This window comes from Ammodytes marinus, assembly GCF_949987685.1.
Source record: "Ammodytes marinus genome assembly, chromosome: 13".
NCBI lineage: Eukaryota > Metazoa > Chordata > Actinopteri > Uranoscopiformes > Ammodytidae > Ammodytes > Ammodytes marinus.
This window is the reverse complement of record NC_137217.1, coordinates 25,495,743-25,523,240: the sequence shown is the minus strand read 5'-3', so window position 1 is coordinate 25,523,240 and position 27,498 is coordinate 25,495,743. Positions and strand designations below refer to the sequence as shown.

The window sequence follows — 27,498 nt, the reverse complement described above, 5'->3', positions numbered from 1 at the left end:
CCGAGAGAAAGCGCCTGAAGCCGGGGAGGAGCACACACCAAGCCTCCCCCTTCCTTCATCACATCCTCCCTCTGAGCTGAGACCCCCGACTAGACTGGAAACGGTGGAAATACTGCATACAGGGACATAAATAAAGACCCCCCAAAACTTTAAATATATTAGGGTGCACGGCGGGAAAAATGCGATGTGGCAGCTGTGTGGCTTCTCTTGAAGGTCAGTATCGGAGCACCGCCGCAGCGCAGACGCCTCACAAACCAGTTTACCGGGCTGTCGGAGGGAAGCAGATGCGTGGAGAGGGATGCCGCTGTGTCTCGCTCGCCTCCAGCAGCAACAATGACATCTTTGACCGACGGGGACATTGATATTCAATGACACGGGACCAGACAAACTATTCAAACGCAAATACGAGAGGGTTGTCTCGTCTGTGTAAAACAAAAAAGAGAAACTATCTTAAGCATCTTGACATTTCCTGCTTTCGGGGCGTCTCTGTTTACCTGTGCTAAGAGCAGCGACGTACAACTCAAGCTAGCTGAACGTCAACGGACAGACTGGACATTTGGTTCGGTTCAAACTAGTTGCACCTACTGATAAGGTTCGTTAAGGTGTTTGTCAGCCGAGAGTTGGTTCAACGTAATGTAACGTAACGAAGTTGTGACAAACTCAACTTCCTTGAACTTGCTTTTTTGTCGCATTTTTTTCTTCTGTTTTTGGTTCAGCTACCATGCCTTCGAGGACAGGTTCACGCCGACCGAACACCGGCATCAGGAAGAGCCTCCCGGAGCGAGGTCTGCTCCTGCTGCTGGTTCTGATGTTCCTTCCTCTCGGAGCTGCCAGCTCTCCGGATTTCGCCCACACAGCCAATGTGGACAACCACGAAGACCCGGACGTAGGAGGGCACCACAACTTCACTAAAAAGCCTTTCCCCGTGCTCAGCCTCGACTACGAGAATATACAGACCCCGTTTGAAATCGCACTATGGGTGCTGCTCGCCTCTTTAATGAAATTAGGTGAGTAATTGTGTACATGTCACGCATATTGTTGGGTCAATGCTGTCCGTAGCCCCACATCATTCTGAGCTCAGCAGCCTTTCCAGGAAATGCTCGGTTATGTGGCCTTGTCCACTACAGGTGTAGTAGTCATTGCACAATGCACAATGTAAGTTGGCCCATTTGCAGCCAGTTGTTCAGAAGGAGACTTAATTCCCTGCTCATCAAAACCATGATTGTAAAGTCTGCTTTATCAGCTCTTTGAACCGAAATCACTTGTTGAAGTGTAGACTTGTGTGAGGCTGAGCATGATTAGATAATGTACAGTGACAGCATTGATAACACATCTGACATGTTGGTCTTTATTCAGAGCCTATAAATATAGGCTATCCATTGTTTGGCGCACAATAATTGACAGAAAGATCAAACTTTTAACTTAACAGTATTGGGGTGATCTCTGACCACAAGGCAAACCTGCTACCTTGCATTTTGCAGCCCTAAAGATTCCCCTGGTATGCTGACATGATAAGTTAAAACAGAATTGCTAAAATGAGTGGGTGACTCTGAGGGTAAATCTAAATAGCTGGTCCTGCAGATTGGCCTGTCAGCCTGTCTCCATGTGAAGAGGGTCTTTTGCTTGTGCTGTGCTTTGCTTACTCCTGGCTATAGTGATGACTAAGCACCTCGATGCAGTTGGTCGAGATTTTTCAATGCATGAGTCAGCGATTCCGGAGAACACTTGTTTTCAAAATCAGTTTTTTTGTCACTCAAAATCAGTGAATGTCTCATCAGGAGCCACTATCTGTCCATACTGTGTGTGCACTGAAAACAAGTCTGGTGTTAATTCACAGCCAAAGACTCTGTAAACAGGTATGTTAAAGGGTATGTAAACATAGGGGGCCCACCATAGCTAGCAACATACCAGTTAAAAGACCCCAGGCTGTTTTAACACCAGATTTATTGTAGCACTCACACACTACGTACAGTATAGGTACCGGATTGTGAGGAGATATTCTCTGATTTTGACAAGAAGCAGTCTCTCGCTGACTCAAGTGTTTTGTTCCCCACTGTGATGCACTATACCGGAAGACTCACTTTCCTCTGTTGCTCTTCACCTGTCCACTCCATGTATGGTAGCTCTCCTTCCCTCCCTCTTTCTTTACTGTCCTGTTTCTCCCTCCATCATCCATCCCTCCTTGCATAATGCTTTCCACAGAACACAGCGTTGCGCCCCCCCCCCCCCCCCCCCCCCCCTTCTGTCTTTATTTCCTGTGAGGGAGAAGCTTGTCTGTTGTTGCCTGGGAAATATGGGGCCTGACTGAGCAGTAACAACGGGAAGACACTGCCTTGCTATTTGGGCAGAAGGCCCAGTGTCTCCGGGTAGAGGACAGGCAGACAGGGACCACCTTGCTCCGTACTAGGACACAGCTCAAGGGCATTGTGAGAAAATAAGAGATGAGGAATACGGTGAGATATTGATTTAAAGGAAGGGTGCAAGACAAGTATTGAATGTAGAAGGTAGACAGAAGTGAAATGGGCACGGTTAAGTGTGTGCTGACAGTAGCAGCAGACAGTGGTGGTGACCTTAAGCCTCTGATTATCCCACGAAGGTTGGAAAATGGGCTGTGGGTAATTTAATGTGGCTTTTACTCTGCTCAGCTGTCGCACAGTGTCTGATTCACGCTCATGAACCCAATATCTTACAAGCCTAAGCGTACATCCTCAGTCCATTTGTCTCCTAAGCAACCCTGCTTTTGTGCAATGGCGCCTATCTGGCCATCTTCTTAACACAAGTTCTTGAATGGATTGTACCCAGGCTGTAAAAAAAGCTTTCCACATATAACCCAGGGGGAGGAATTTGATTGAGAGTATGCCTTAACGGCGTCCTTGTATCTACGAGCCATCCTATATTTTGGCCCCTTGTAATTATGCTGCAGACCAGTGTTGCACAGAAATAACTTTTCTTTATCAACCCAAGTCACAAGCTGTAATTGGCACTGGGACCCAACTATATAGTCATAATAAAATGATCCAGTATTTCAACCTTATGATTAGAGGACAGGTGTGTTTGAATGGGTCTGTTTAGTTGTACTTGTAATCAGGAAAAGTTAATGCTTACAAGCTTTTATCCACATGACCTAGTTCCACATTCATTTGGTGAATGTTATAATGCAATATATAACAACACATGAACAAGACTTCACTGTAGTTTTAGCCATAGTTTATTATAGCCTCATTAAACAATCACCCGACACTGACTTTCATGTTAACCTTTCGGTTATATTTGATCTGATACTATCCACTAGTTATTCATTGGTGGGTGTTGGGAGTGGGAGTGGGACACACCTTTTGCTTGTTTACCCAGTTAGTTGTAACGCCCGTCCTTCCAGCAAGGCTCTTTGTGACAAATCTGACAAGTCCAGTTAGACTCAACTCCCATTTATAATTCACAACTGGCCAAACAATTTGAAGAGGTGTGTGTTACCTCACTGTTACCTGAGTAGAGTTTTTGTTGTCGTGGGAATTGGACTGCAACAGGAGGCTTGATTTGTATGATTAACAAGGGAGTGAGCATTGGCTAAATAGAGTCAAAGTGAAATTTAAAATGACAATGTAATGAAATGGATCTGTTATACATGTTATCTTGATTTCTGGCTACCAAGCTTTTCTAGCTTAATTTTACCCAGAGTGATTTAAAGGTGCACTATGCAGTTTCAGGGGAGGGATGCTTGTTTACAGAGCCTGCAGTGAGCTTTTCTCTATATGTAATTCTTCGTCAACACAATTATTTTGAGGCACCTGGACCAAACGTGGGACTGGAATATGTTTATAAACTTGGGTCCCAGCTGCTCTAGACAACCACAGAGAAACAGTAACTTTTAATGTAGCTTTATAAGTTGAAACAGTGTTCCATGGATTACATTTTCCTGTGAGGAAATGTTTTTTTTATTCAGTGAGAATATACAGACATGTGTAATAATACATTTGTCTAAAAATTAAAGACATTAAAACACATACAACTCTTTCATTCCTGTGATAGCGTCGGGTCACGCAGGTCAAGAGGCGTGGGAGTGAGGCACTCCACTATGAGTGGGCTTACAAGTGCAGATTTCGAAAGTATGAAGCGAACAGAGAAAAGGGTACATGTTCATTGTTGTGCAGAAAGATACAGCACATATTCAATGTAAAACACAACTTGTAACTTGCGTGGATATAAAGTGAAGTGATTATCCAATCAGTGAAATCCCACTGTTAGCTGTTGATTTCTTTTGCCTTTGGATTTGTCTGGTTCTTCCACCTGATTGCATTTAATGAACAGACGTGAGCCTGTGATATTAAATGTAGTTTCACCGCGTGTAGTTTAATTTTCTAAGATCCCATTATGTCTTGAATAGCTCTATAACAGAACTGCTGTAATTATATAGCTCGTTTGTTTTGCAAAGTAAATGGTTCCCCAAGAGACCTGCCCATTCCTGAAAAGATTGCTTTATCTATTGTAGACAATTGATGATAACTATCGTGGGAGACATTATCAGTATCCCTGGGGTGAACCACAAACCACCTGTTTAATCATTCTTGAAACTGTGTCCCTCTTGATACCTCTTGTTACAGTCTGTAACTATATTCATTTTAATAGAATTCAGCCACATTAACTTGAAGCAACGATGTGCCAGAATCAACCAAGGATTGTTTTGATTTTGCAGAGTATCTTGCCACACTTTGGCTAGCCTCTAAGTTTAATACATTCTTTGTCGTGGAGTTCAAAGTTGCAGAATTTGGCAAACCCATTAAGAAATATGTGCCCTAATATTGTCCTTATCTTAGATGCCTGTGTGGGAAAGATCATCGTCATTACAGAAACCACACCCTTGGCAAGACTTGAGTCAATGTCTCACAAGCTTTACACATCTTATCTTAATGCATTAGTTATGTATTGGCTTAACCCAAAAGCTTTCAAATTTAAAAATAGCCTTTAATCGATAATTGTTTGCATTTGACACCGTTCTTTGATAGTTTTAAAAGAATGGTCAGATCCGTGGCTTGGACTCCTTACCACCATATAGATAACTTTCTTATCGAAGACTATCACTTGTCAGTCACAGGTCAACCTCAAAGGTGAATCTTCTGGTACTATCTACAATGTTTATTGTATTCTGTTTCCCAGAAGGCCTATGTGTACACTATAATATTGCTTGTCAACGAATAGTACTACCTTCAGTTGTTATACTGGAAGATGTAGTTGTGAATTATATTAACTGAGGTGTTGGTAATCTTAACACCAAACCTGGCGAGGAATCACCTGTGTGAGCCAGTAGTTTTGTTGTGCAGATATGGCATCAGGGATCATACTGAAATGTACGAGCAGTGGGCCATTACTTAATCATTTAAGCAAACACTTGTCTTGCACAAGAAACAATGACTCACAAAGGCTTGTCTATTACACAGCACTGCTGTCAGGAACAAACCCTGCATCTCTCTGAAATAAATATGTTTCTTCAACCTTCCTTTGAACATCAATATATTATGGAACATTACCAAATGAATGTATCATCAATCACCGGCTTCTTTAACAAAGGGACTCTTTAAATTTTTTTCTCTCTTTTGTGCTTGCTTGATATTTGGTTGCCAGCAGAGTACAATTAGTCACCACCACCTGGCAACAGTCTATGGAAATGATAATGTGAAAGTGCCAGGCTGTGTTGACAGACACTGCCCTTTACTGGTTTTCGATAACCTTGTTGCATACAAGCTCTCAGGAGGGAGTTGGGCACACTGCCTGCCTGCTTTTATTGACAAGCAGCCAGGATGAATGCCTGATTTTATAGGTAAATCATCTCTCATAAAGTTCCTTACATGTGCTACATTCAGTTTGTCATACACTGACTGAGTACACTTACAGCTTATCATCACCTTCATACACATGTCTTGACAGTACTGCAGTTGTGTGCCATGAGTTAGTCTTTGAAGTCCACTGCCCTTTGTTTCACTATCTTATCTCCCGTTGTGGGGCTCTTCACTTGATGAGCACTGAAGGCCATAATTGGAGTCATGCAGGAGAGATTGAAGAATGTGTTGACTGTCCCCACTTAGCCTCCGTTGGGGATTCAGGCTTCCTCCCAATGAAGCTTTTGTCCGAGGTCTTAGATGTGTGGAGAGTTTTCCACATTTAGAAGAGTTGGTATTGATGTTGAAATGGCTTTTTGCCTCATTCCCCTGCTGGTTGTCCGTCATGCACAGTCTTCACTTGTCCCTGCTGGTCACCCTTGGACGGTAATGGTTCATTTAGAGTGTAATTCTTGGATCCAGTGTTGAGTGTGTCACTGCCCTGAGGGACCAGCTGTAATACGTTTAGTCCATCCAGTCGTGACTTGTTTGCCCTTTTCCTCGAGGACTACACTGACCACCTTTCTACTGAAAGGTTTTATGCAAACATGACTTTCTTTGCAGAGCTCATTCGAACTCTTACGCTACATTTTGAGAGTTGAAACACCATTCCTGAAGATTCAAATGCCAGTCAGTTGTGGGCCTATTTATGGATCATGATATAGGGAGTCAAAGCTGTGAGCCAAAGTTCCCCCTTGTGCGTGTTCATTGCATAATGTCAATCGGAAGAACACGGGATCATGGGACTCCTTGTCTTCTATTAATAACCCTTACTTGGTTTCCATTGCAATTTGCCGCCCTCTGGATTCAGGACAGCTTTGAACTATGGGTAGTTCTGTCATGAGTAGTAAAAAGTTTGCGAAGACTAACATGTTTTTTTGTCAAGCTACCTTTTTAAATTCAGTTGTAAAAATTGCTTTTAATTCTTCCCATGTGCTTGCTTGGGGCATGAGTTCAGTTTTTTTAATTTCTTGTGTGGCAGTGCAAACATACGGCCTGATATCATACATACGCAATATGTTTGCTCAGAAAAGTAGACTCGACTGCTTCAAGTTCTGAATCGTGGAAGTAAATTACTCTTTGTTTGCTGACCTTGTTTCTTTGAATCCCATAAATTAGCACCTTGTTGGGTGCACTGCCATCTGCTGCCAGCTTGCAACATACTTAACATGTTCATATTCCGTTGAAGATAATCCTACACACAACACATTCAGCATACTTTATACATTAGGTATTGTTTAATCCTTTTTCTTAGGGGCATCTTTAAATGATTTGCTATCTTTTATGACATGTTTATTACAAATGTGTTCAAAAATATAAACTCTCAGTTACTGGTATTATTATTATTATGTGAAACAGTGCCATGGATATAATTTCTGTGGAAAGACTTTTGCTGTAAGAAATTCTGCTCTACTTGGAACCAATTAGGCCACTAGAGGTGTGCATGCTCCCTTGTGTAATCTAATTTCCCCCACTCTGAGCAGAGATCTCTGTAGTGTTGACGTCTCAAGACTGGTAGACACTGCTTCTTAATTATATAACAGTGTCTGCATGGGGTTGAGATGTTGGGAACATTTATGTGCTAATTGACGGTGCTAGTAATTTAGTTTTACTAGCCTACATTAAATGGACAATTGCTGCCTTCTGAAGAGACATTGGGCTTTCAATGGTCACAGGAATGGAATTTACTTCCTGCTTGCTACGGTTTATCACAACATATGTGTTAACCCACCCGGCGGCCAAGCCTCTGAGGAGTTGTGGGCGGTGTGTCTGTTCATTAATAAAGTGCCTTGAAAAGAGTTGAGCTTTCTGCCTCTGACAGCTCCTCGTGGGGGAAATTAGGTCTCCATAGACCATCCAATATAAAGGCTTTCTCACTGTCTTCCCCTCTGAGCCCCAGCTGCATGAGGCTTCATAATCCACAGACACTTGCACTTGTTGTAGCTTGTGTGCTGAAACACTAATTCTGTTGTCTTCAAGTATAAGCACCCCTCCTCCCAACTCAGATGTCTCGTATTCCTACAGAGAATTTCTGATGCTAGGCTTTTCCATAATACTCTTAAGACAAGACACTGCAAGGATCAAATGAAAGTTAAATAATATACTTAACAGCTTGTATTGGACAGTGGTAATTCTTGTTTACTGGCATCATGTGCACATGGTCCGGGTAAACCATAATAAATTGTTCAATCAGCAAATTAGTGAATATTTATTCAATATTATCTTATTAAAATCAGAGCAGAAGAGCTAATTTTCCCACTCCTCCTTTATTTGCTCAGGAGATCCACACACCCCTGTGGCTACTGTATCAGATGGTCCCTTCTTAATTATAGTTAAACATGGGAGCTTTTAGCCAAGCGACTGTTGTCACCAGGGATTCAAATAGGGCTCACATGAAAAACAAAAGTACAGGTCTACTCTAATTGTGTCACAAGAGCATTGAAGCCCTGCATCCAGTATTATTGATGTGGCGCAATTATTTGCATTGCTGCCAGGTTCCACTATGATCATATCTATCCGGCATTCTATTTATGTCATATCATAATGCAATCATCTACCCCTATACGACTGTTTTGCCTGCTTGCGAAGTTGCGAGGAGGTAGCTTTATCTGGTTCATATTTCTGTTTGTGTGGTTGTTACTGTCGTCAGATGCTACAATGCATTCAGTTTACAGTAAATATAGCTGGGGAAGGACTTCTTCCTAGGGGATGTACATTGCGGTCTATTTCAAGTCTGCTTTAGTTTACTGCCATTGCACAGGCAGAAGTCACCTCACTGTGTCTATATGCAGCCGTGCCCTTGTTTATACTTTTGTGTGAAACTTATTTGTGGTCCCACATCAACTTAATTGCCCTGGTTAATCTTTACAAAGACAGTCAGGTGTTGTCATTTGTCGGGCAGGAGTTCTTACTGCTTGGAAAAAAGGCATTATAAACATTACCAGTCCCTGGGGTCTCTGTGTTTTGTGTATCAGCCACTGCGTTAACCTCAAGCAGTAGAAGATAATTGCAGCAGGTTATTACAATTATGTGGAACTCCTCCAAAACTGGATTAGTTTGTAAACAGTAAGACATAATGGAAGTTGAAAGATTCTCTTTACACATCACTGGCAGCACTTTTTCTCCTGAGCTCACTGCAAAAGTATTTAAATTGCAGCCGAGCCTTGAATGGTCGAACTGTCATGTGAGATGGGTCTACGATAAATGTTTTGCATACTATTTCCATAATGTCCTCCAAGAATTCACAACCTGTTTCACATCTGAACATACACGCACAGCATGCAGGACACACTTCTCCATAATTACTCTTTTTCTTACATGAGAGCTCTACTCCATCAAAGCTAGAATTTGTTATCTGGGTGATGCTGGTACTGAAGGTAGTGTGGTATGTCACATGTGACTGCTCTTGTTATCAGCAAGTATTCAATTTGCTGTTGCAGTGATAACCTTTTATACAAGGTAACTGATGGGGAAAATGGCAGTTAATTGTATTAACTATAGACTCACACACACCGCCTAAATCAATGAAATCCTGCAATGAATTTCCAGATGAATAACCACCTCATCCCTTGTTTTAATTAGTTTCTCCATCCATTCTTGTTCTTATTCTCTCTCCTTTTATTTCCCCCCAGGGTTCCACCTGATCCCCCACCTGTCCGGTATCGTGCCGGAGAGCTGCCTGTTGATCACGGTGGGCCTGCTGGTGGGCGGGCTCATCAAACTGGCCGGGGAGGAGGTTCCCCCGGTGCTGGACTCCCGCTTGTTCTTCCTCTGCCTGCTGCCGCCCATCATCCTGGATGCGGGCTACTTCCTGCCCATCCGTCCCTTCATGGAGAACCTGGGCACCATCCTGATGTTCGCGGTGGTGGGCACCCTGTGGAACGCCTTCTTCATCGGGGGCCTGCTGTACGCCGTGTGTCAGATCCAGCCGGCCAACCCGTCAAACCTGCACACCCTGGAGCTGCTGCCCTGCCTGCTGTTCGGCTCCATCGTCTCTGCCGTGGATCCCGTGGCCGTGCTGGCCGTGTTCGAGGAGATCCACATCAACGAACTGCTGCACATCCTGGTGTTTGGAGAGTCGCTGCTCAACGACGCGGTCACTGTGGTGAGTGGGACCAACACAGGCAATGGTTGGCATAATACTTTTAATGGCAGCACACTTTGATGTTTCTATGTGTTATGAGAGGATGCTTTTTTTGGATTGAATATGTGCTCTAAATATGTATGTACTGGTAGATTAGATGTTATTCTCTGCCAATGATACATTTTCTACAGGTACATAGTGCAGGTATATGAAATACCATAGATTTCTTTTTTTGGATGTTGTTGTCATTTGTTGTAAACATTCCAGCTTTTATCAATCAACACTTCAAAATTCAAACTTTCTTTTCGCTCCCTCCTCTCTCTCTCTCTCTCTCTCTCTCTCTCTCTCTCTCTCTCTCTCTCTCTCTCTCTCTCTCTCTCCCTCCCTCTCCCTCCCTCCTAGGTGTTATACCACCTGTTTGAGGAGTATGCAGGCGCTGGCACGGTGTCGGTGATGGATGTTTTCCTGGGGATCATCTGCTTCTTTGTGGTTTCGTTGGGTGGCATCCTAGTGGGCGCCATTTACGGCATGCTGTCGGCCTTCACCTCACGCTTCACCTCCCACGTGCGAGTCATCGAGCCACTCTTTGTCTTTGTGTACAGCTACATGGCCTACCTGTCCGCTGAGATGTTCCACCTCTCTGGCATCATGGCGTACGTATGACTTTGGTTGTATAGATCTAGATAATTTCCCCCATAATCCCATACTAATATTTAACTTGTGGTGTGTAAGTGGTGTTCATTGTTTGCTGTTTTTACCTATTCTCACTCAAAATAATCTAAAATGAGTTTTTTTCTGAGTTTCACCTCACACATCTTTAAGGCTCACCCAGTTTCCTGTTTTTTAATTGATCAATGTATCAACTATTTGAAGGATTTAAATGGAATATAATACATGCATTGTCTCCAGAGGACTATACCTTTGGTGCCCTGACTTTTCCACTAGCGCTACCATGTGGTTGACATTTTTGGTTTTAGTGAAATAGCTTGACAACTTCAAGGTGACTTTGCAAAAAAAAAAATATATATATTTGTTTTGTTTACAGATGCCATTCCCATCAGCCATATGCAGTTTGTTATGTTAAATTCTGATTAGTAATTGTTAATATGCACTTCATTACTTTTTTAATTCACATAATATACAGAAATGCTCACAATGGACTTTTTAGTTTCCGGTTTAGTTTCTGAGATTAGTTTTCATGTTTTCATAATTGTTTGGTTGAAACCTGGTAAGACATGGTGACACCATATTTGCTTAAAATCAGTATGTTAACATTTTCATGTGAACATCAGAAATCATGCTCAAAGCGTGGCTGCGCCTATGTATCTGCTCTCTGGTGTCTGTGAAATACTCCAGCTGTTTGAGGGACGTGCCTCTATCGCACATTTTTAATATCTAGATCTTCCCTCAGTGATTAGATGTCATGGTCTATATACAACCTTGCCGCTGCATTAACAATATATTTCAGTCATTACTCTATGACTGTAACTCAAATGTACACAGTGGCAGATTGCACTCCCAAAAACCAGCGGTATAATGAATTAAACTGAGCTAACGTCACCTAAACCCAGGCTGGATTTATTGGCATCCCAACAATCTCTTGAGTTGCCGTTTCTCATCTGCTCCTCCAGTAGAGTCAATCCATTTTTCTCTTCAAGGTGCTTGGGCTTTATTGATGTTTCAGACAGGAGCTGATGATATACTGCGTCTTCCCCCCAAAGGGTCAGGACCAGGTGATGTGTGTATAGCTTCATGGACAATCTCTTCCAAAGCCTGTGGCCGTATGCTTGCACCTCACATCAAAGATTAGATAGATTTGTACAGGCATTTTTCCCTCTCATGTGTTTATAAGGAAGAATTGAAACAGCTTACTGGTGTGAATTCCATTCATTGTTTAACTAAAGCCTTGAAACCCAAACCAATATTGACACGGAGGAGGGATTGGGGGGGGGGGGGGAGGGGGTGTATGTTGAGCAGCTGTTGTGGCTTATGGGACGTGGGATAGTGCTCATTTATTGCCTACACAGTTTGGACGTAGGAACATTGCACGACACCAGCATGAAATAGAGAAGTGGTCACTGAGGGATGGAGACATCTTTGTTGGTGTCATCTGTTTCCATAACCCAGTATGGAACTTTGAGCTAGGTAGCTACAGCACAGGACATCTCCCACCTCACTGTTGCTGACAATTTAAAGGTGATCGTCAGAGATTCTGGAGCCTGTTTGTTTTCAATTTAAAGAAGAAATTAAATCAGTGTATTTCTCCTCGCGATCTGCTACTCGCAAGTATATATTCACTTATTTTGACCAAAAGTGATTTTGTCAACAAGCGTTCTCCAGAATCGCTGACTCCACCTTGTAAGTCAAACCACCACTTATTCTAAAGCCTCTTTGTTCTTTAAGGTGTATAGATTAATCTTGCTGGGATTAATATTATTAATGTCTACAACAGTGTTTCCTTTTGGATAACAAACATCCCTGATTATGAACAAGACAAAAAACACATTTCATAAACATGGTGTCTATAAAAAAAACACTCATTGTAAACATTTGCCCTTTTCTGGGGCGGCTGTGGCGAAGCGGTTGTCCACTCGAGTGCAAGGTCGGTGGTTCGATCCCCCGCCTCCCTGCCACATGTTGAAGTGTCCTTGGGCAAGACACTGAACCCCCGATTTTCTCCTGATAGTTAGTTTGCACCCTGCGTGGTAGCTGCTGTTATCGGTGTATGAATGTGTCTGTGATTGGGCAATGTGTACAAAACTATTTAAAGCGCTTTGAGTCTGTGAGAAACCAGGGGAAAGCGCTATATAAGTGGAGTCCATTTACCATTTAGCATTTTTCTCCTTCCAGGTTAATAGCATGTGGAGCGGTGATGCGGCCCTATGTGGAGGCCAACATATCCCACAAGTCCCACACCACCATCAAGTACTTCCTGAAGATGTGGAGCAGTGTCAGCGAGACGCTCATCTTCATCTTCCTGGGCGTGGCCACGGTGGACGGGCCTCACTGCTGGAACTGGACCTTCGTCACCGTCACCGTCATCCTGTGTCTGGTGGCCCGGGTCATAGGTCAGCTCTACTGCAGACACACACTCACTTCTTCAATTGAATGTAATGGTGCCTCGCTGTGGTGTGTAGCAACACCGCATGAAGACGGAACAACTGTTGACATGCAAACATAGGAAGTGTTGGTTTAGTTATTTGCTTAGTCTTTGGCTTTTTCGAGGTTGATTTTAGTTTTTAGATCTCTTTGGGTAGTTGGGTTGATTTTTGTAGAACAATCTTTACGCCAGTCTTCAGATGTATTCCTGGAGTGATTTTGATTTAACAGATTTTTCTTAACAGTGCTGAATTTTTTGGGGGAAAAAAGGAGAGTTGCTTAGTACTTATTTTCAAAGGAGATACATGTACTAAAATCCACTTTGAAGTGAGTTGTAGTTTACACAAAAAAGGGATTCCTTTTTAAAAACCTTGTTCTCAAAAAGGGAACTTAGAACGCTGACTGGATTAAATGTTACAAGCGTTGTTTCATCACAAATCTGTCTGTGTGTGAGAGGAACCACTGCTGAGGATTTCCATGTTGACATCAGGCTGTCACAAGTCCTTCTGCTGATGCTTTGTCATTCTGAAGATATTCTTGCTGCTGGAAAAGGAAATTGAAAGAGTGATAGGATGTGTTTAGTCACCCTGTACCGCGTTGTGTTTTTTTTTTCACCTCCCTTACATTTTCTAAAGTTACTGGCAAGTACCAGCACTTGTATCTTGCTGTTTGACCTAGGCCTGTATCAACACACGACAAACCAAAGTCCCAAACAAAGCCATCCTCAGCTTTTCATTACTTTTGCCCTTCCCAGGTGTGGTTGGTCTGACCTTTGTGATCAACAAGTTCCGCATCGTCAAGCTGACCACCAAGGACCAGTTCATTGTGGCCTACGGTGGCCTGCGAGGGGCCATTGCCTTCTCCCTTTGCTTCCTGCTGAAGAAGGAGCACTTTGCCATGAGGGAGATGTTCCTCACCGCCATCATCACCGTCATCTTCTTCACTGTCTTCGTTCAGGTACGAGTCCCCGGTTTACCCTGTTAACGGTTTAAAGAACAGAGCGTTATATAAGGTCAAAGCGTATTGTTCAGACCTGGCTGACTGTGTTCTAGCCCACTTCAAGTCTTAGCCTTATTCTGGGATGTTATTATGAATAGAATAGATACAACAAAAAATGTACATGTGAAATTAAGGTTCACTTAAACCGTGCAAAGAGGTTATTCTTTTATTAAGAGACACAGTCCTGCTTATTTTTTCCCCCGAGAGTGAAAAAAATACAAAATGCAAAAACAGTACATTCTCCTAGGGAACAGTCAATATCAGGCAGTAAAAGGCCCTGTCCTGTCTGATAGCCACCAGTCTCCCAGTGAAAGTGTAGGAAGGTGTCATTTCGGTTGTGAATCGGACCCAGAAAGTAAGCAGCTTAAATAAAAGCCAGAAGACATCCTTCTCTCTCCTCAGAGTCAAGTTTAGAAACATGTTTTATTCATGCTGCTGGACTCAGCACTAGCAGGCTGATGCTGGCAAAGATTCAGACCAGGAGAGAGGGAGGGAGAGGGAGAGAGAGAGGGAGGGAGAGAGAGAGGCGGCCCCTGTCACCTGCAGTTTGGAAGTCAAGAGTATTACACTGTGTAGAGTAAGAGTGGGTATGTGCTTTAATTTTGGAGAGAGGGAATATATATATACACACACAATATAATAATAAGTATGTTTTTAAATATTATAATGGAGGATATTTCCTCTCTTGTGTAAGCTTATGACTGTCCTGGTTAATCATAGTATGACTAGTCAAATGTATATTTGTGATATTGGGCTATTCAAAGATTTGATTTAATTTGGTTTAGTTTTCCCTATCTGGACATGCTTGTGGCCTGATTGGCTAGTTAAATGTCTGCTTAAACTTCATTGGTAAATATGACTCTAATTAGTGTAATTTAAGGAATCAAGACAATTTATTTATTAAGAATTGTGTAATGTTAAGTTGGCAAGATATTCATAATGTATTGTTATTTATTATCCAGCCCTATAGGAGAGAAGGCAAGGTTTTATATTTCTGTGTCTATATTGTCCAAATAGAAAGATATGGATTTATCGTTCATCCAATGGAATGCAGGTCTGTAGGGTTCATATATGATTCTGATGATTAGACTGATTGGAATGAAGTTGAGAGTCCACCATTCTAGCTCAAAATAAAATGAAATACTATCCTTGTTTGAGGTGAATGAATACATGTAGTCGTTGAATATCCTTCTGTCATTTTTTTGTTGGATTGAAATGAAATGTGCATGAGGTAATACAAGGGCCTGAATGTCTGGTAGCAGGACTGGCTATTATTAAAGAACAGGGGCCTAATGTCATCTACTTTGGGCTATTCAATTTACCAACAAGGCTGGTTTAATCTCTTGTAGCTGCAGACAGGCACAAGCACCAACACACACACACACACACACAAACACACACACACACACACAGGGGGAAACGTTTTCTCGATTCCCTTACATGTCTTGTACATGTGAAGTATTTACAATAAAGCTGACTTTGACTTTGACACACACACACAGTACACACAAACCACACACACACACAGACAGACAGACAACTGCTTATAATCCAACAGTAGCCAAACATCACACCCATGTTTGATTCTGCATTCCTGGAGCGATTCTGTACTAGTGCCATATTTTTCGTAATCCTGTTAATAACTGACCAGCGATAGACCTTGTAGTTATGTGAAATATTTTTCAATAGAGTCGAATTCAAAACGCATTTTCACCTCAGTCATTCAGTTGTAGTATTAGTGGTGGTTGTAGTAGTTTTTTGTGTTGCTGTGAGCACTGCACTTATCAGTGGTTTATGATCAAATTTGGCTTCATAGTAACACACTAATACACAGTAAAAATCCTGCAGTAAGAACTTACTATGATATGAAATTAATACTTTGCTTTACTGTGATTGAAAATACATTGCTCTCCGTCTGGTCGTGCACTACTTCTCTTAAGCAGAAAGTGTTCTCACAAGAAACATCTCTTTGTCTCACTTACCCATTTTTATACTTCAAAGGGCATCTGGTCAGCAAACAATAGAGACACAAATGATATTGCTTGATATCGTTGATGTAGATTTTCGGAATTATTAAAGAGACATCTGAAACTGTTCTCATTTTGTCTCCAATCCTCGGAAGTTAGTTAGAGATTTCCATCAACATCAACAATGGTGTCTTTGTGAAAGGTTGTTTGAAGACCTGTTATGTTTGTTGATCAATCATTGCAATATTTGAGAAACGTGCCAAATAGTGAAGGGTGATACTACTGAGCCTGTGATTAAATGTAAAACACATTCATAGTGACTCTTGTTTGGTGTTATCTTATCTTATTTATGGCATAGTAAACTGATGTTGGTATGGGGAGAGTGAGTTTGTGTGTTCTACATTACAGTGTTATCATTTCAGTCTGTGTCTGTCCTCCGCGAAGGTCAGAAGGTGTTAACAGGGAATAATGTTTTGTTCTTCTCATCCATTGTGCAGGGCATGACCATCAAACCCCTGGTGGAGCTGCTGGCAGTCAAGAAGAAGCAGGAGGCCAAGCGCTCCATCAATGAGGAAATCCACACCCAGGTACGACCTTCCCCTTTCAGCCATCCTCTGCTTAAACGTGGTCAGAAGCTGATGATATCTTGATAGTTTATACTACATACCAATGGCCCACAGCCTTTTGGTATGCAGCTGACAGATGAAAAGTCCAAACGGTTTGAAATGATTTGAACCTCGTCTGTATGAATGTGATGCACGTAGGAAATACTGATGAATTCAACCAACTTTCTCTGTCTCTCAAGAAACCTTGTTAAGCCGTAGTAATGCATTCACACCTCCTGTCATGTGTTCTGATGTACTCGGCCCACAGACACATTCAAAAATGCAACATTACTTACTATTTGCACATCAATTGTACAAATGTAGGTATTTAGTATTTTTTCTCCTTTTATTATAAATAGATTTCAGTGTTAGTTATTCAAAATGTGACATCCTTGTCCTGTAAAAATAGTTCCAGACCATTTAGCATGTTATCTCATTCTGAGTTCTGCTTCCACCTAGTGGTTGTGTGGTGGTACTTCATCTCATTTACAGTATACTGGTACGGCAGCATATGCTTTTACCATCTACTTAAATTTAAGACAAGGTATCTCATATGCACACACACACACACACACACACACACACACACACGCACGCACGCACGCACGCACGCACGCACACGACGCACACACACAGCTTCTCTTGTCCACACTTATAGTACTCAAAACACATCCATGAGCGACCACCCTGGTTCACAATCACCTTTAACCTTTTATTACTGCTTGGATAAGCACATGCATGAAGGCAGAAATACACACACACACAAACACACAGCCTTTTCTCTGGCTTTGTAGTAAGTCAGCAGTGCTCGAGGCTAGAAGAGCAGGCAGTGATAATGGCTTCCCCTCCACTGTAAAACACCAGTGATTAGAGTCAACAGAGCTGGCTGAAGACACAGTCATTCTGGGCAAATAAAGTGCTACCCAGTCCTCCGGTACGGAGGCCATGAATTTATTTTTCTTGGCAAATGGCTTGGTGAATTAACCTGTCCCTTTTGTAACAAATGAATGCTGCAGACAATTTCAAGCACCTTTTGGTGATTTAACTTGTATTCATAATTGGGGTGGAAATTACATGACAACATACCAAATTAAGATATGTTGATCACAATGTATGTAGTTAGTTACATTGCGTATATGATATTTGTTCGACAGAAAAGGGAAACAGTGCTTATAATGTGATTTGAATATTTTCAATACATTTGCATAAACTATGTATTTCTTTAACAAGGTTTTTGGATTTGCCTAGTTTTATAGATGGCTATATAAAACTGTGCAACGCCAAGTCTCCACGGACTAAGTTACTGCTGCCCCATCTATTGCTGTATCATCATACCCTTATCCTCTTCTATTAACAATAGTGAAACTAATGAACCACACTTTTCCACCGTAACCGGGCAGTGCTGGGCTGTCTCTATATAAATCAGGCTCTTCTGACAAAGCAGAAGTAAATTCTGTTGCTTTGCTTCATGACTTGTTCCCATAACAACGCTGGCCGCTTGTCAGATTCATCTGCAGGCTTAGTCAAAACAGCGGGGCGACCTGCGGCCGGCTGCAGTCTGAACTACCACTGCATCAGAACATATCTCTGCTCCTCTGCTCAGCCGTGCTGCCACTGTTAATAATCACTGTCCAGTCACTCATCTGTCTGCTGCTGCTGCTTCTCTCTGATGACTTCCATGTTAAAACGTGTCATTGCCTGTTGTTGATAATGGTGTTGGCAGTCTTATGGTGAAAAATGGGAACCTGTGAAGCAAATAGTACAAAGGGGTGGAGGGGGGGGGTTCAGAGTCCAGAGTTCTTTCACTGAGAGAAATCAGCTTTTGATCAATTAAGTTGCTCTTAGGACATTTTACTACAGAAGATGTAACAAACGGAAAGTCGTGTGTTTGTTCAGACATATGACACTGTTGTTCCTCCCTTCATAAAAATATTCCACATAAAAGGTTGACAGCCAGGTTGACAATCTGACTTTTTTTTTTATCCCCAGTTCCTCGACCACCTCCTGACTGGAATTGAAGACATTTGTGGACACTATGGACACCACCACTGGAAGGACAAGTATGGATGTTTACAGTAATATGATATAATGTTTGCAGTCATGAGAGAATGCAGGTGGCACTATTTTAATTCTAATTATAAAACGTGATGACAAATGCTCATCACAAGGCAGTAGGCACCTGAGACCAAATTAGAAAAACCATGACAAATGTTGTCTCTTTAGTTATTAATTGTCAAAACGGTCATTGGTAAATACTAATACTCTGGACAAGAAGTCTGAGTCCATAATAAAGATTATATTATACTCAACCTCATCCTTCCCTCCTCCCAGACTGAACCGCTTCAACAAGAAGTATGTGAAGAAGTGCCTGATTGCAGGCGAACGCTCCAAGGAGCCGCAGCTCATCGCTTTCTACCACAAGATGGAGATGAAACAGGCCATTGAGATGGTGGAGAGTGGAGGGGGATCCAAGCTGCCTTCTAATGTGCCCTCTACCGTTTCCATGCTGTAAGTACTGAGTATATGCACTCTCAATGGGTTACCACACTCAGACAACCAAAAGGGTCCATTTAAGTCCTTAAACCTGCAATAACCTTTATTCTTTTTATTTTATGGTGAAAAAGGGGCAGTGAAAACAAGTTGTGAACACTTTGACAAGCACATCAGCACCTTTTTGAATTTAAGAAAAGTCAATATTAGTTGTGGTTACTTAATATAACTTAACAGATTTTTCTGATTTTTCGTGTGTGTCAGTTCTTTGTTTTCGCCATAGACTGTATATGGTTTCCAAATGCCTGTGGTGCACAGACTATGATAATCCTATAACCGTTTTGCCCGTGTATCCCTCAGGAACATCCAGCCCAAGAAGCCACTTGCTGCCAAGCCTGTAGAGAAATCTCTGCCCCAGTTCCCCAAAGGCAGAGAGGAGGAGATCAGGCAGATCCTGAGGAGTAACCTTCAGAGGACACGACAGAGGGTAACAATCAACAATAAGTATTATTCTCATCAGCCAAATATGTATTGTCTTGTTTTAGAGCATTTCTTTATCCATATTAATAGCACTGATAAACAAACTTGTACTTCTGCCATTAAAGTCACTGTGTATTGATTGTTAGAGAGACAATTTAAAGCAATAGCTCTCCTCATACATTAATTAATACCGACTTAACTTTTTATTGGCACAGAGAAGCACACAGGTTACGATTATTGTTCCCCTGTGTGGTCATCCCGGCCTGAACAAATAAAGAGCATGTGTCCAACCTCTTCCACAACTTTTAATCCTTCTCCTCTTTTTTTATGTGTTCTTTTGTCCCTCAGCTGCGCTCCTACAACAGACATACTCTGGTGGCCGATCCCTACGAGGACGGCTTTGGAGATTTCCTTCTCAAGAAGCAGACCATGATTGAACTGGAGAAAAAGGTATGTTTGTATCAGTCACAGTGACGGCAACTGTTTTATATTGTCATTTGTTTTTATTAATATATGTTTTTAATATACACTTTCATTTCAATAATGCCTGTGTACCATGTAAAGCACTTTGCACCGGTCTTTTTTTTTTGAATTTTAGAAAGTTCTATATACATTTACTTACTTTCTTCCTCTGAAATCAAGAATTAGACGGAGCCATCTGCCTGCTTTGTCAAATGTTATTGACAGACATAACACATTTGGTTGGTTATTCAACACTGAATAAGACATTTTGTGGTAGAACAGCAGTGTGCCACAGACACTGTAACGTAATGTGGTCTATAACAAAGTCCTTGATGATTTGGGAGGAAACACGGTAGACAAAAGAAACCAACTGATGAATGTCATTTCTTCTTAATTCATACCGGGCCAGCAGCAGTTAAATGATTGAGCCAAAATGATGATTTGTGTTTTAATTAGAGTCCAACCTTCAGTGTCTGAAATGAATTTCCCAGACACAAATGGGTGGCGGATTTATTCGCTCGGTTGAGTGGCCCTACCTCAAACTTTATCAGTCTGTAATGACTTGATGAAAACAGGCCCCTGATTGGGGACAAATGGAATGTGCCAGAAGACACCGTGGAATTTCCGCAGAGACTAACAAAGCGACACATTCATTTAATGAATTTTCTCTAGGATTGTGATTAGTGGTGAATTACCGACTTATTTCACTTTGATTGCGGAGGGGGTATATCTTGTGGTCGTGCCACATTAATGATCATTACATTACAGTGACTTGCAGGAGGCTAAATCATTCCCATGGACAAACATCATCCCTCTCTTCTCCTAGATACACAACATGAACAACTACCTGACGGTGCCCAATGCTCCGCCCGACTCCCCGACCATGTGCAGAGCCAGACTGGCCTCAGGTAAACACAACCGTCTTAGCCACAGCCCAAAATGCAAACGCTCCACGATAGCCTTGCTGTTTAACCAATGTTCCACGTGAAACAATAGGAGAAACGCCTCACCATGTCGCCAAATGGAACTGAAGGGACATATCTCTTTTTTTGAGGCTTTCAGAAAAGGATAAACACTGTAGAAAACACTGCTACTGTTCACAGCTGTAGCAATGTGCATTTCCCTCACTGATGGAAATGGGTTTGCATGTGCCAGCTGGCATGTAAATGAGTGTGTGGTTTCATTTTAGGCAGCCATACTGAATTCAAACCAGCTCAGCAGCAGAAAGGGAACAAGGTCGGTCCAGGTATGTTGTGAGTGTAGAGAAGATTCATTTTAAGTTGTGGTAACCCTGCAGTATTTTAACATGCATGTGTCACTTCTGTTTGCTTGTTATTCTTCATTAATTACTCATCACTAATGAGGAGACCTCATGACATCATTGACATGGCCCAATACCATAGAGTTATTATAGCAAAGGAACAAAGTCTCGCTGTTTACATTGAGTTGAGCATGATATATGTTGAACTAAAAGTGGACATTTTTCAGCATGTGCTGTATTATCAATCATTGTGACTTTATCTACATTATTTCTGTTGTGTTGTGAAAAGGTCTTGAAGCCCGATGTTGTCTAGTTTGTGCAGTGATAGTATTCGAGTTTATTGACTTTGACATTTGTTGATCCCATTCTCCTCCCTCCTGTGCGGTGTATGTTCATGAAAGCTGATGGAATGATAGCCTGGCGAGACCAGCCTGATCTCGTGAGCATCTTGTTCATTTCTCTCCCGCAGATAAGTCTGGACTTTCTTCAATCTCAACAAATGACTGGGCCAATCAGGGCCCGCGTTCCGACTGCTTTTCCGTCCATTAGTTGAAGGCAGCCCCCGATTGGTTCATGTAGTCGTTGATGTCACCATTTCATGGGTGGTGGTGGTGGTAACGTTATGGCTGGTCTCAGGCGGCAAGATTGACAACTACATGACCCAAATAGGGGCTGCCCTCCACTAAGGGATGAACAATATGTCAGAACACTGGCTCTGATTCGCCTAGTCATTTTTTTGACCGGACTGTTCCCCACAGAGATTAGAAAAAATCCAGGCAGCTCTACAGACGAGAAACGAATGTGAAGCTCACAAGATCAGGCTGGTCTTTCCAGGCTAATAGAATGTGAGAATGATACTCCATCCCCTTTTTTCCAAAGCCCAATTCCCTGAAATGTTATTCCATTTCCCCCCTGCCTGTAGACCCCCAGGCCTACAGCTCCAAGCCGGACTCAGACAACGTGCCGACCATCCAGGTGGACTTGGCCTCTCCTCAGTCTCCAGACTCTGTTAACCTGATGAATGAGCTCAGACGTGTGGGCCAGCAGCAGAGGCAGGAGGAGGAAGAGGAGCAGGGCCTGATGATGAAGGCTCCCTCAGGGCACAGTGGCTCTCACAGGCAGGATGAGGACAGTGATCCCAGAGAACACAAGAGGACCCGCTGCCTGAGCGACCCCGGGCCCAGCGCAGACGAGGAAGAGGATGAGCCCTTCCTGCCATGATGTGGGCAGACCGGTTAGAGAGGGGGAGAGGGGCCTGCTTCACTCGCTCTGCCCCCTTACATCATTTTGTTGGTTCAGAAAAACCAAACAAGCCAAAACTGCTTATTCTGTACAAAGACCACAAAGAGAAAAGCTAAAGGAGGTTAAGAAGGGAAGAAGAAAAAGAGCCATTAGTTTTATTGTCATCGCTCTTTATTCTTTTCTTTTTTTCAGAGAGGATGGTAACAGCTGGCGCTGCTATCTTAGAAATTGGTGGAGTTTATGGTTGATATTCTGAGACATTCAGGAAAGAACTATGCATTACCAAAGGTTTTGACTGTCGGACAATATCATTTGTACTTGTTTTTATTTCGTAATAATTGCATAGTTATATTGGTTTAATGTTTTTTTTTCTTCTTGATTTTACAAACTATTCTGTCTTCAAAGTTGCGTTCTTTGAGACACGCTGGGACTCAAGCTCCAAATGTAATCAACAAAGCAAACCACTTCAATCCAGTTTTTACTTTCCAAACATTGCACCTGAGCATTAGGCGTTTGTTTTAATCCAGTATCTCACTCAAACTATTCTCTCATTCTGTCACTTTAAATGGCTGGATATTCCAAACGCTTTAGAGTGTAGCTAGATACAAATTCTTTGCCTTATATTACGTCTAACGTTCTCACTTGGTGCATTTTTTTAAATATTTTTAAAGGACGTATTTTAATTTCAGGGGTACTAGTAACATCTGTCTACAATCAGAGTGTGTTTCAATGTTGGTGGGTTAAAAGCTGGATGTGTTTATTCACTGTCTAACAGAACCACACTTCTCAATAGTCGTGCTTATACAGACCTGCGGCCTTGTCCTGCGGTTGAAAAATTCTACACTGTTGTGTGAAAGAGTTTTGACCTACTAATGCAGTGTGAAGCTGTGTGGTTAGGGAAGCTTGTGAGACAGACAGCGATGCAGCACAGATGTTTTGATGTCAGTGATCATGCCTGATTTCCCCCATACAATTCTTCTCAAGCTAAATCATATGTTAAAAATCACCCTTTGAAACTCACTAAAGTAATGCTGGATTAGTAAGAGTACATATCTTTCTTAATAATAATGTAATAAAGCCTATCTAATAGTCACCTTCACATTCATCACCCCATGAGCGGATTTAAGTATATCAGATCAACATGACTTTTTTAAACATTCCTAACTAGAAGTATTTGTGTACAGGAATCCATCCACACCTCTTAACTTTCTTGACATTTAAGACTGTAGGCACGTCATTGCAACAACAACAAAAAAGGGAATTCTATGCAGTATAGATATGTAAAATATGTAAGTGAATTATAGTATTGTATATTTATGAATACCCTTTAAAAACTAAAGTCTTGTAATATTGTCATCATACCACCATGCCAATGCTTAAATCAAACACGGGCATTAAAATATACCATCACAAAAAACAGTTAGTTAGAGTTTTTTCACATGTGTATGATAGCCAGTGTAAAATACATCACACAACGCTTGTGCACAGCTGCTCAGTGTATCGGAATAAGACACAAAGTTGCTGACTTGGGGATTCGGTGACTCGTATCCCTTTTTGAAAGTCTTAATGAAAACCGCACCATGTTAACTGTGCAATAGTCAGTTGTGCCGCAGCCAATGATTAGCTTGTTAACCTACAAGTATTCTTTCACTCAAGCCTGTTATCATTTCCCGTCAGAGAGAGAGAGAGAGAGAGAGAGAGAGAGAGAGTGGAGCTTCCTCATACAGGCCATCCAAAGAACTTCTGATGAATAAACAGCTTTGGCATCTCTCTTTAACTGTGAAGTTTGCTGACTCAGTCACCGTTCCAGTTTTGCTGTCTGTTTTTCCTCTGAATCCTTCCTGATCCTATTACATTCAGACGGCTCACCTTACAGCTGAGAGGAATGAGAACAGGGAACATGACAGGCGGGCTCAATTTATTCTCAGCTCCGTTTCTCTGTAAATGGCTTTCTACGGTTACTGTAGCAAGGGCAAGGTGATATTTTGTCGGTGCACACTCATTACATGCGCTCATGTAAATCCGGGTGTATTTATGTGCAAATGTGAGCGTGCTTGCGCCGCTGTTGACTGCGCTCAGTCCTCTTTTTGACACTTTTCCTGCTTTCAAATCTCTAAAAGGATAATAGCTGTTGAGAGTAGAGCTGCAACGATTAATCGATGAATCGATTATTAATCGACTATTAAAATAATCTCCAACTATTTTGATAATCGATTAATCGTTTCAAGTAATTTTTTAATAAAAAATGTCCAAATTATCTGATTTCAGCTTCTCAAATGTGAACATTTTCTGGTTTATTTAATCCTATTATGACAGTAAACTGAAATATCTGTGTGTTTTGGACATAACAATACATTTGAGGAAGTCAACATGGGCTTTGGAAAATTGATCAACATTTTTCACCATTTTCTGACATTTTACTGGCCAAAACACTAATCGATTAATAATCGATTAATCGAGAAAATAATCAACAGATTAATCGATTATCAAAATAATCGTTAGTTGCAGCCCTTGTTGAGAGACGGGAGGGTCAAACTGTAAAGCATCTCATTTCCCCGTCTCTTGACCAAATGAAATGGACCTTTCTGAAATGTCAGTGTGTGTGTCGCGGAGAAATGTGCTGAAAATATCAATGAAGAGAAATGTATTTTCTCTTTTTGACATGCAGCACTTTCCACATCCTCAAATCATCCGTTTATTGTTGCTTAAAGGATTGTAACGTGCAGCATTGACTTTGAGGTTCTACAATGGTTTATAAACTGCAGCTACAGAAGAACTATGAAAACTGTTTCTCTCCATCTGTGAGTGGTGGTGGCCTAATGCGATGCTGTTATGACTTTTTTTTTTAATATCTTCCCAGATGCTCAATTACTTGGCTTCCAATTAGCGCCAGCTGGCTACTGTCTTTAGCCCTAACTGCTCTGCAGAGACTGAGAATCAGATTTCAGGAAAGTTGCAGCAAGTGATGTATTTCTGAACATACTCCCACTTGTGTGACATGTAACTTCAAATGCAAGGCAGTGTATCTATCAGAGAGAGCATGCAAAGATCTTGTATTTTTCATATCAAAATGGGTACCGTGGTCTTATGATCCAGTATGGGAAACCTAAAAAGCTCGTATTTAAATTAAAACAATCATAGCAACCTAGAGACATCACATCCATGGTTATGTCACATTTATCCCAAAGACCTTTCTTTCTTAAAAAACAAAAAACAAAACACTATTTTCATATTTTGTCTTTTCGTACCAAATGCATCTTTTTGGGCAAACATTCTGGCCCTCCCAGGAGAGGAATGTTTGATGCAGGAAAAAAACCTTAATCTGAAGCCATACAGCCTATAGAAGAACCTATGGCATTGTACTCGTATATTATCATTTATTTTGCCTTTGATTTGTTTGACGCACAAATCAAACTTTACGTTTAAATCGCTTGTGTCTGCAAATGAAAGCTTGCTGTTCTTACTGTAAAATCTCCGCACTGGATGTTTTTTCTAAAGCGTCAGATTGTTTTAAGTCGTGGCTGTTGTTTTTCATTGAATGTGTTGAACTGAATTTCAATGTCGACACTGTTGCCTCACCAGCATTCATTTCAGCTTGCACTTTTATCACTGCTTTGTTGTGCTTTTATTTGTTTACCTGCTTTTTTGAACAAATACTTTTTTTTTCTCTGTTTTTGGTTTACAGGAATATCTAAGTCCCTTTGCTTTTATTGTCAAGTGCTGTAGCTGGATTTATGTGCTTTGCATCACTTCATGTGCTTTATAGAAGTCTTTTTATACTTCACTCCTGGCTTTTTCCATTTCATGTTTCCCTTTTTAACCACAATCCAGAGGCGTTTGTCAGCCAATACTTTTAAACTGTAAAGTTCAGCCTCTCAAGTAGAAAAAGGCGGATGGACTGTAATCAGTACATCTTATAACCTCAATGCTATTCAGTGCTCCTAATGCTGGATTGTTCCACTGTGAAAAGTAACGTGAAGGCATCAATTACAATCAGATATGCACGCAAACACCAAAATACACAAGGGCCAGTATGAACAGGAAGAAAAATAAAATTGACATAATGGCCATGTGTATATTGTTTTAAGATGGACTTAAAATAAATTTAGACCTAAAGTATGCCTTTTAAAACCACAACGATAAAGTGAATGGAAATGAATGGTTGCCAGAAACCGACGGATACAAAATCATAGACACTACAATATGCTTTGAAAATGGCTGGAAAATGACTGAGTTAAAAAAAAATATGCAGGGTCATTTCTCCACCATTCATAAACTGTTCTCCCGCCATCGTTTACCTCATCGTTCTACGCCTCATCCTGCATTCTCTCGTTCTACCGTTTGACACCACACCGAGCACTTTAACAAATCTGGACCTTTTTATCTCAAAACATCGATGTTAGAGAGAGCAATAAGTGGCTTTGATGTCGTGTAGGCCTACACATGGTGCATGGTTATCAGGTGACACATCGTATGGAATAGGAATGTACTTTATGACGGGCCTTACTAATGGGCACGGGTTTGGTGTTTTTAAGTCCTAAAGCAGGGAAGCTGGGATTTTAAAATGTCATCCTATGACTCCATTATTAAGACTGGATTATATTTCCTTTTTTTATTCATATTCTGTTCTCTTTATGTTTGTTGAATTTATGTGTAAGTCAATTGCAAATCTAAAGTTTGCAATAAATTCATTAAGAGGTTGATTTTTTTATACTTTATATACACGTGAATATAATATATTAAAAACAAACTGAAAAAATTCATGTATTAGAGATTTATTATAATGATGTACGAATCAGAGTCTGAGATTTAATAAGTGTGCACTTACTTCTTGATTAGTCTTTAGCTGTCAGCATTCCATTCCTGTAATGACCAGTGAAACTAACAACCAGAATAGAAATTGAACTGTCAGATACTATATACCAAATTAAAGTTTTAC

At 41.4% G+C, this 27,498-nt stretch overlaps 1 protein-coding gene across 1 annotated transcript; it reads left to right on the top strand.

The window, feature by feature from the left end:
* slc9a1a (solute carrier family 9 member A1a) lies at window positions 1–27,498 on the top strand. Its single transcript, XM_080039979.1, has 13 exons — window positions 1–592; window positions 717–1,007; window positions 9,503–9,975; window positions 10,357–10,607; window positions 12,805–13,022; window positions 13,808–14,010; window positions 16,517–16,606; window positions 18,614–18,684; window positions 18,956–19,132; window positions 19,475–19,601; window positions 19,943–20,044; window positions 20,883–20,964; window positions 22,240–27,498. The coding sequence occupies exons 2-13, from the start codon at window positions 722–724 to the stop codon at window positions 22,536–22,538; spliced, it is 2,379 nt and encodes a 792-aa protein (XP_079896105.1). The 5' UTR covers window positions 1–592; window positions 717–721; the 3' UTR covers window positions 22,539–27,498.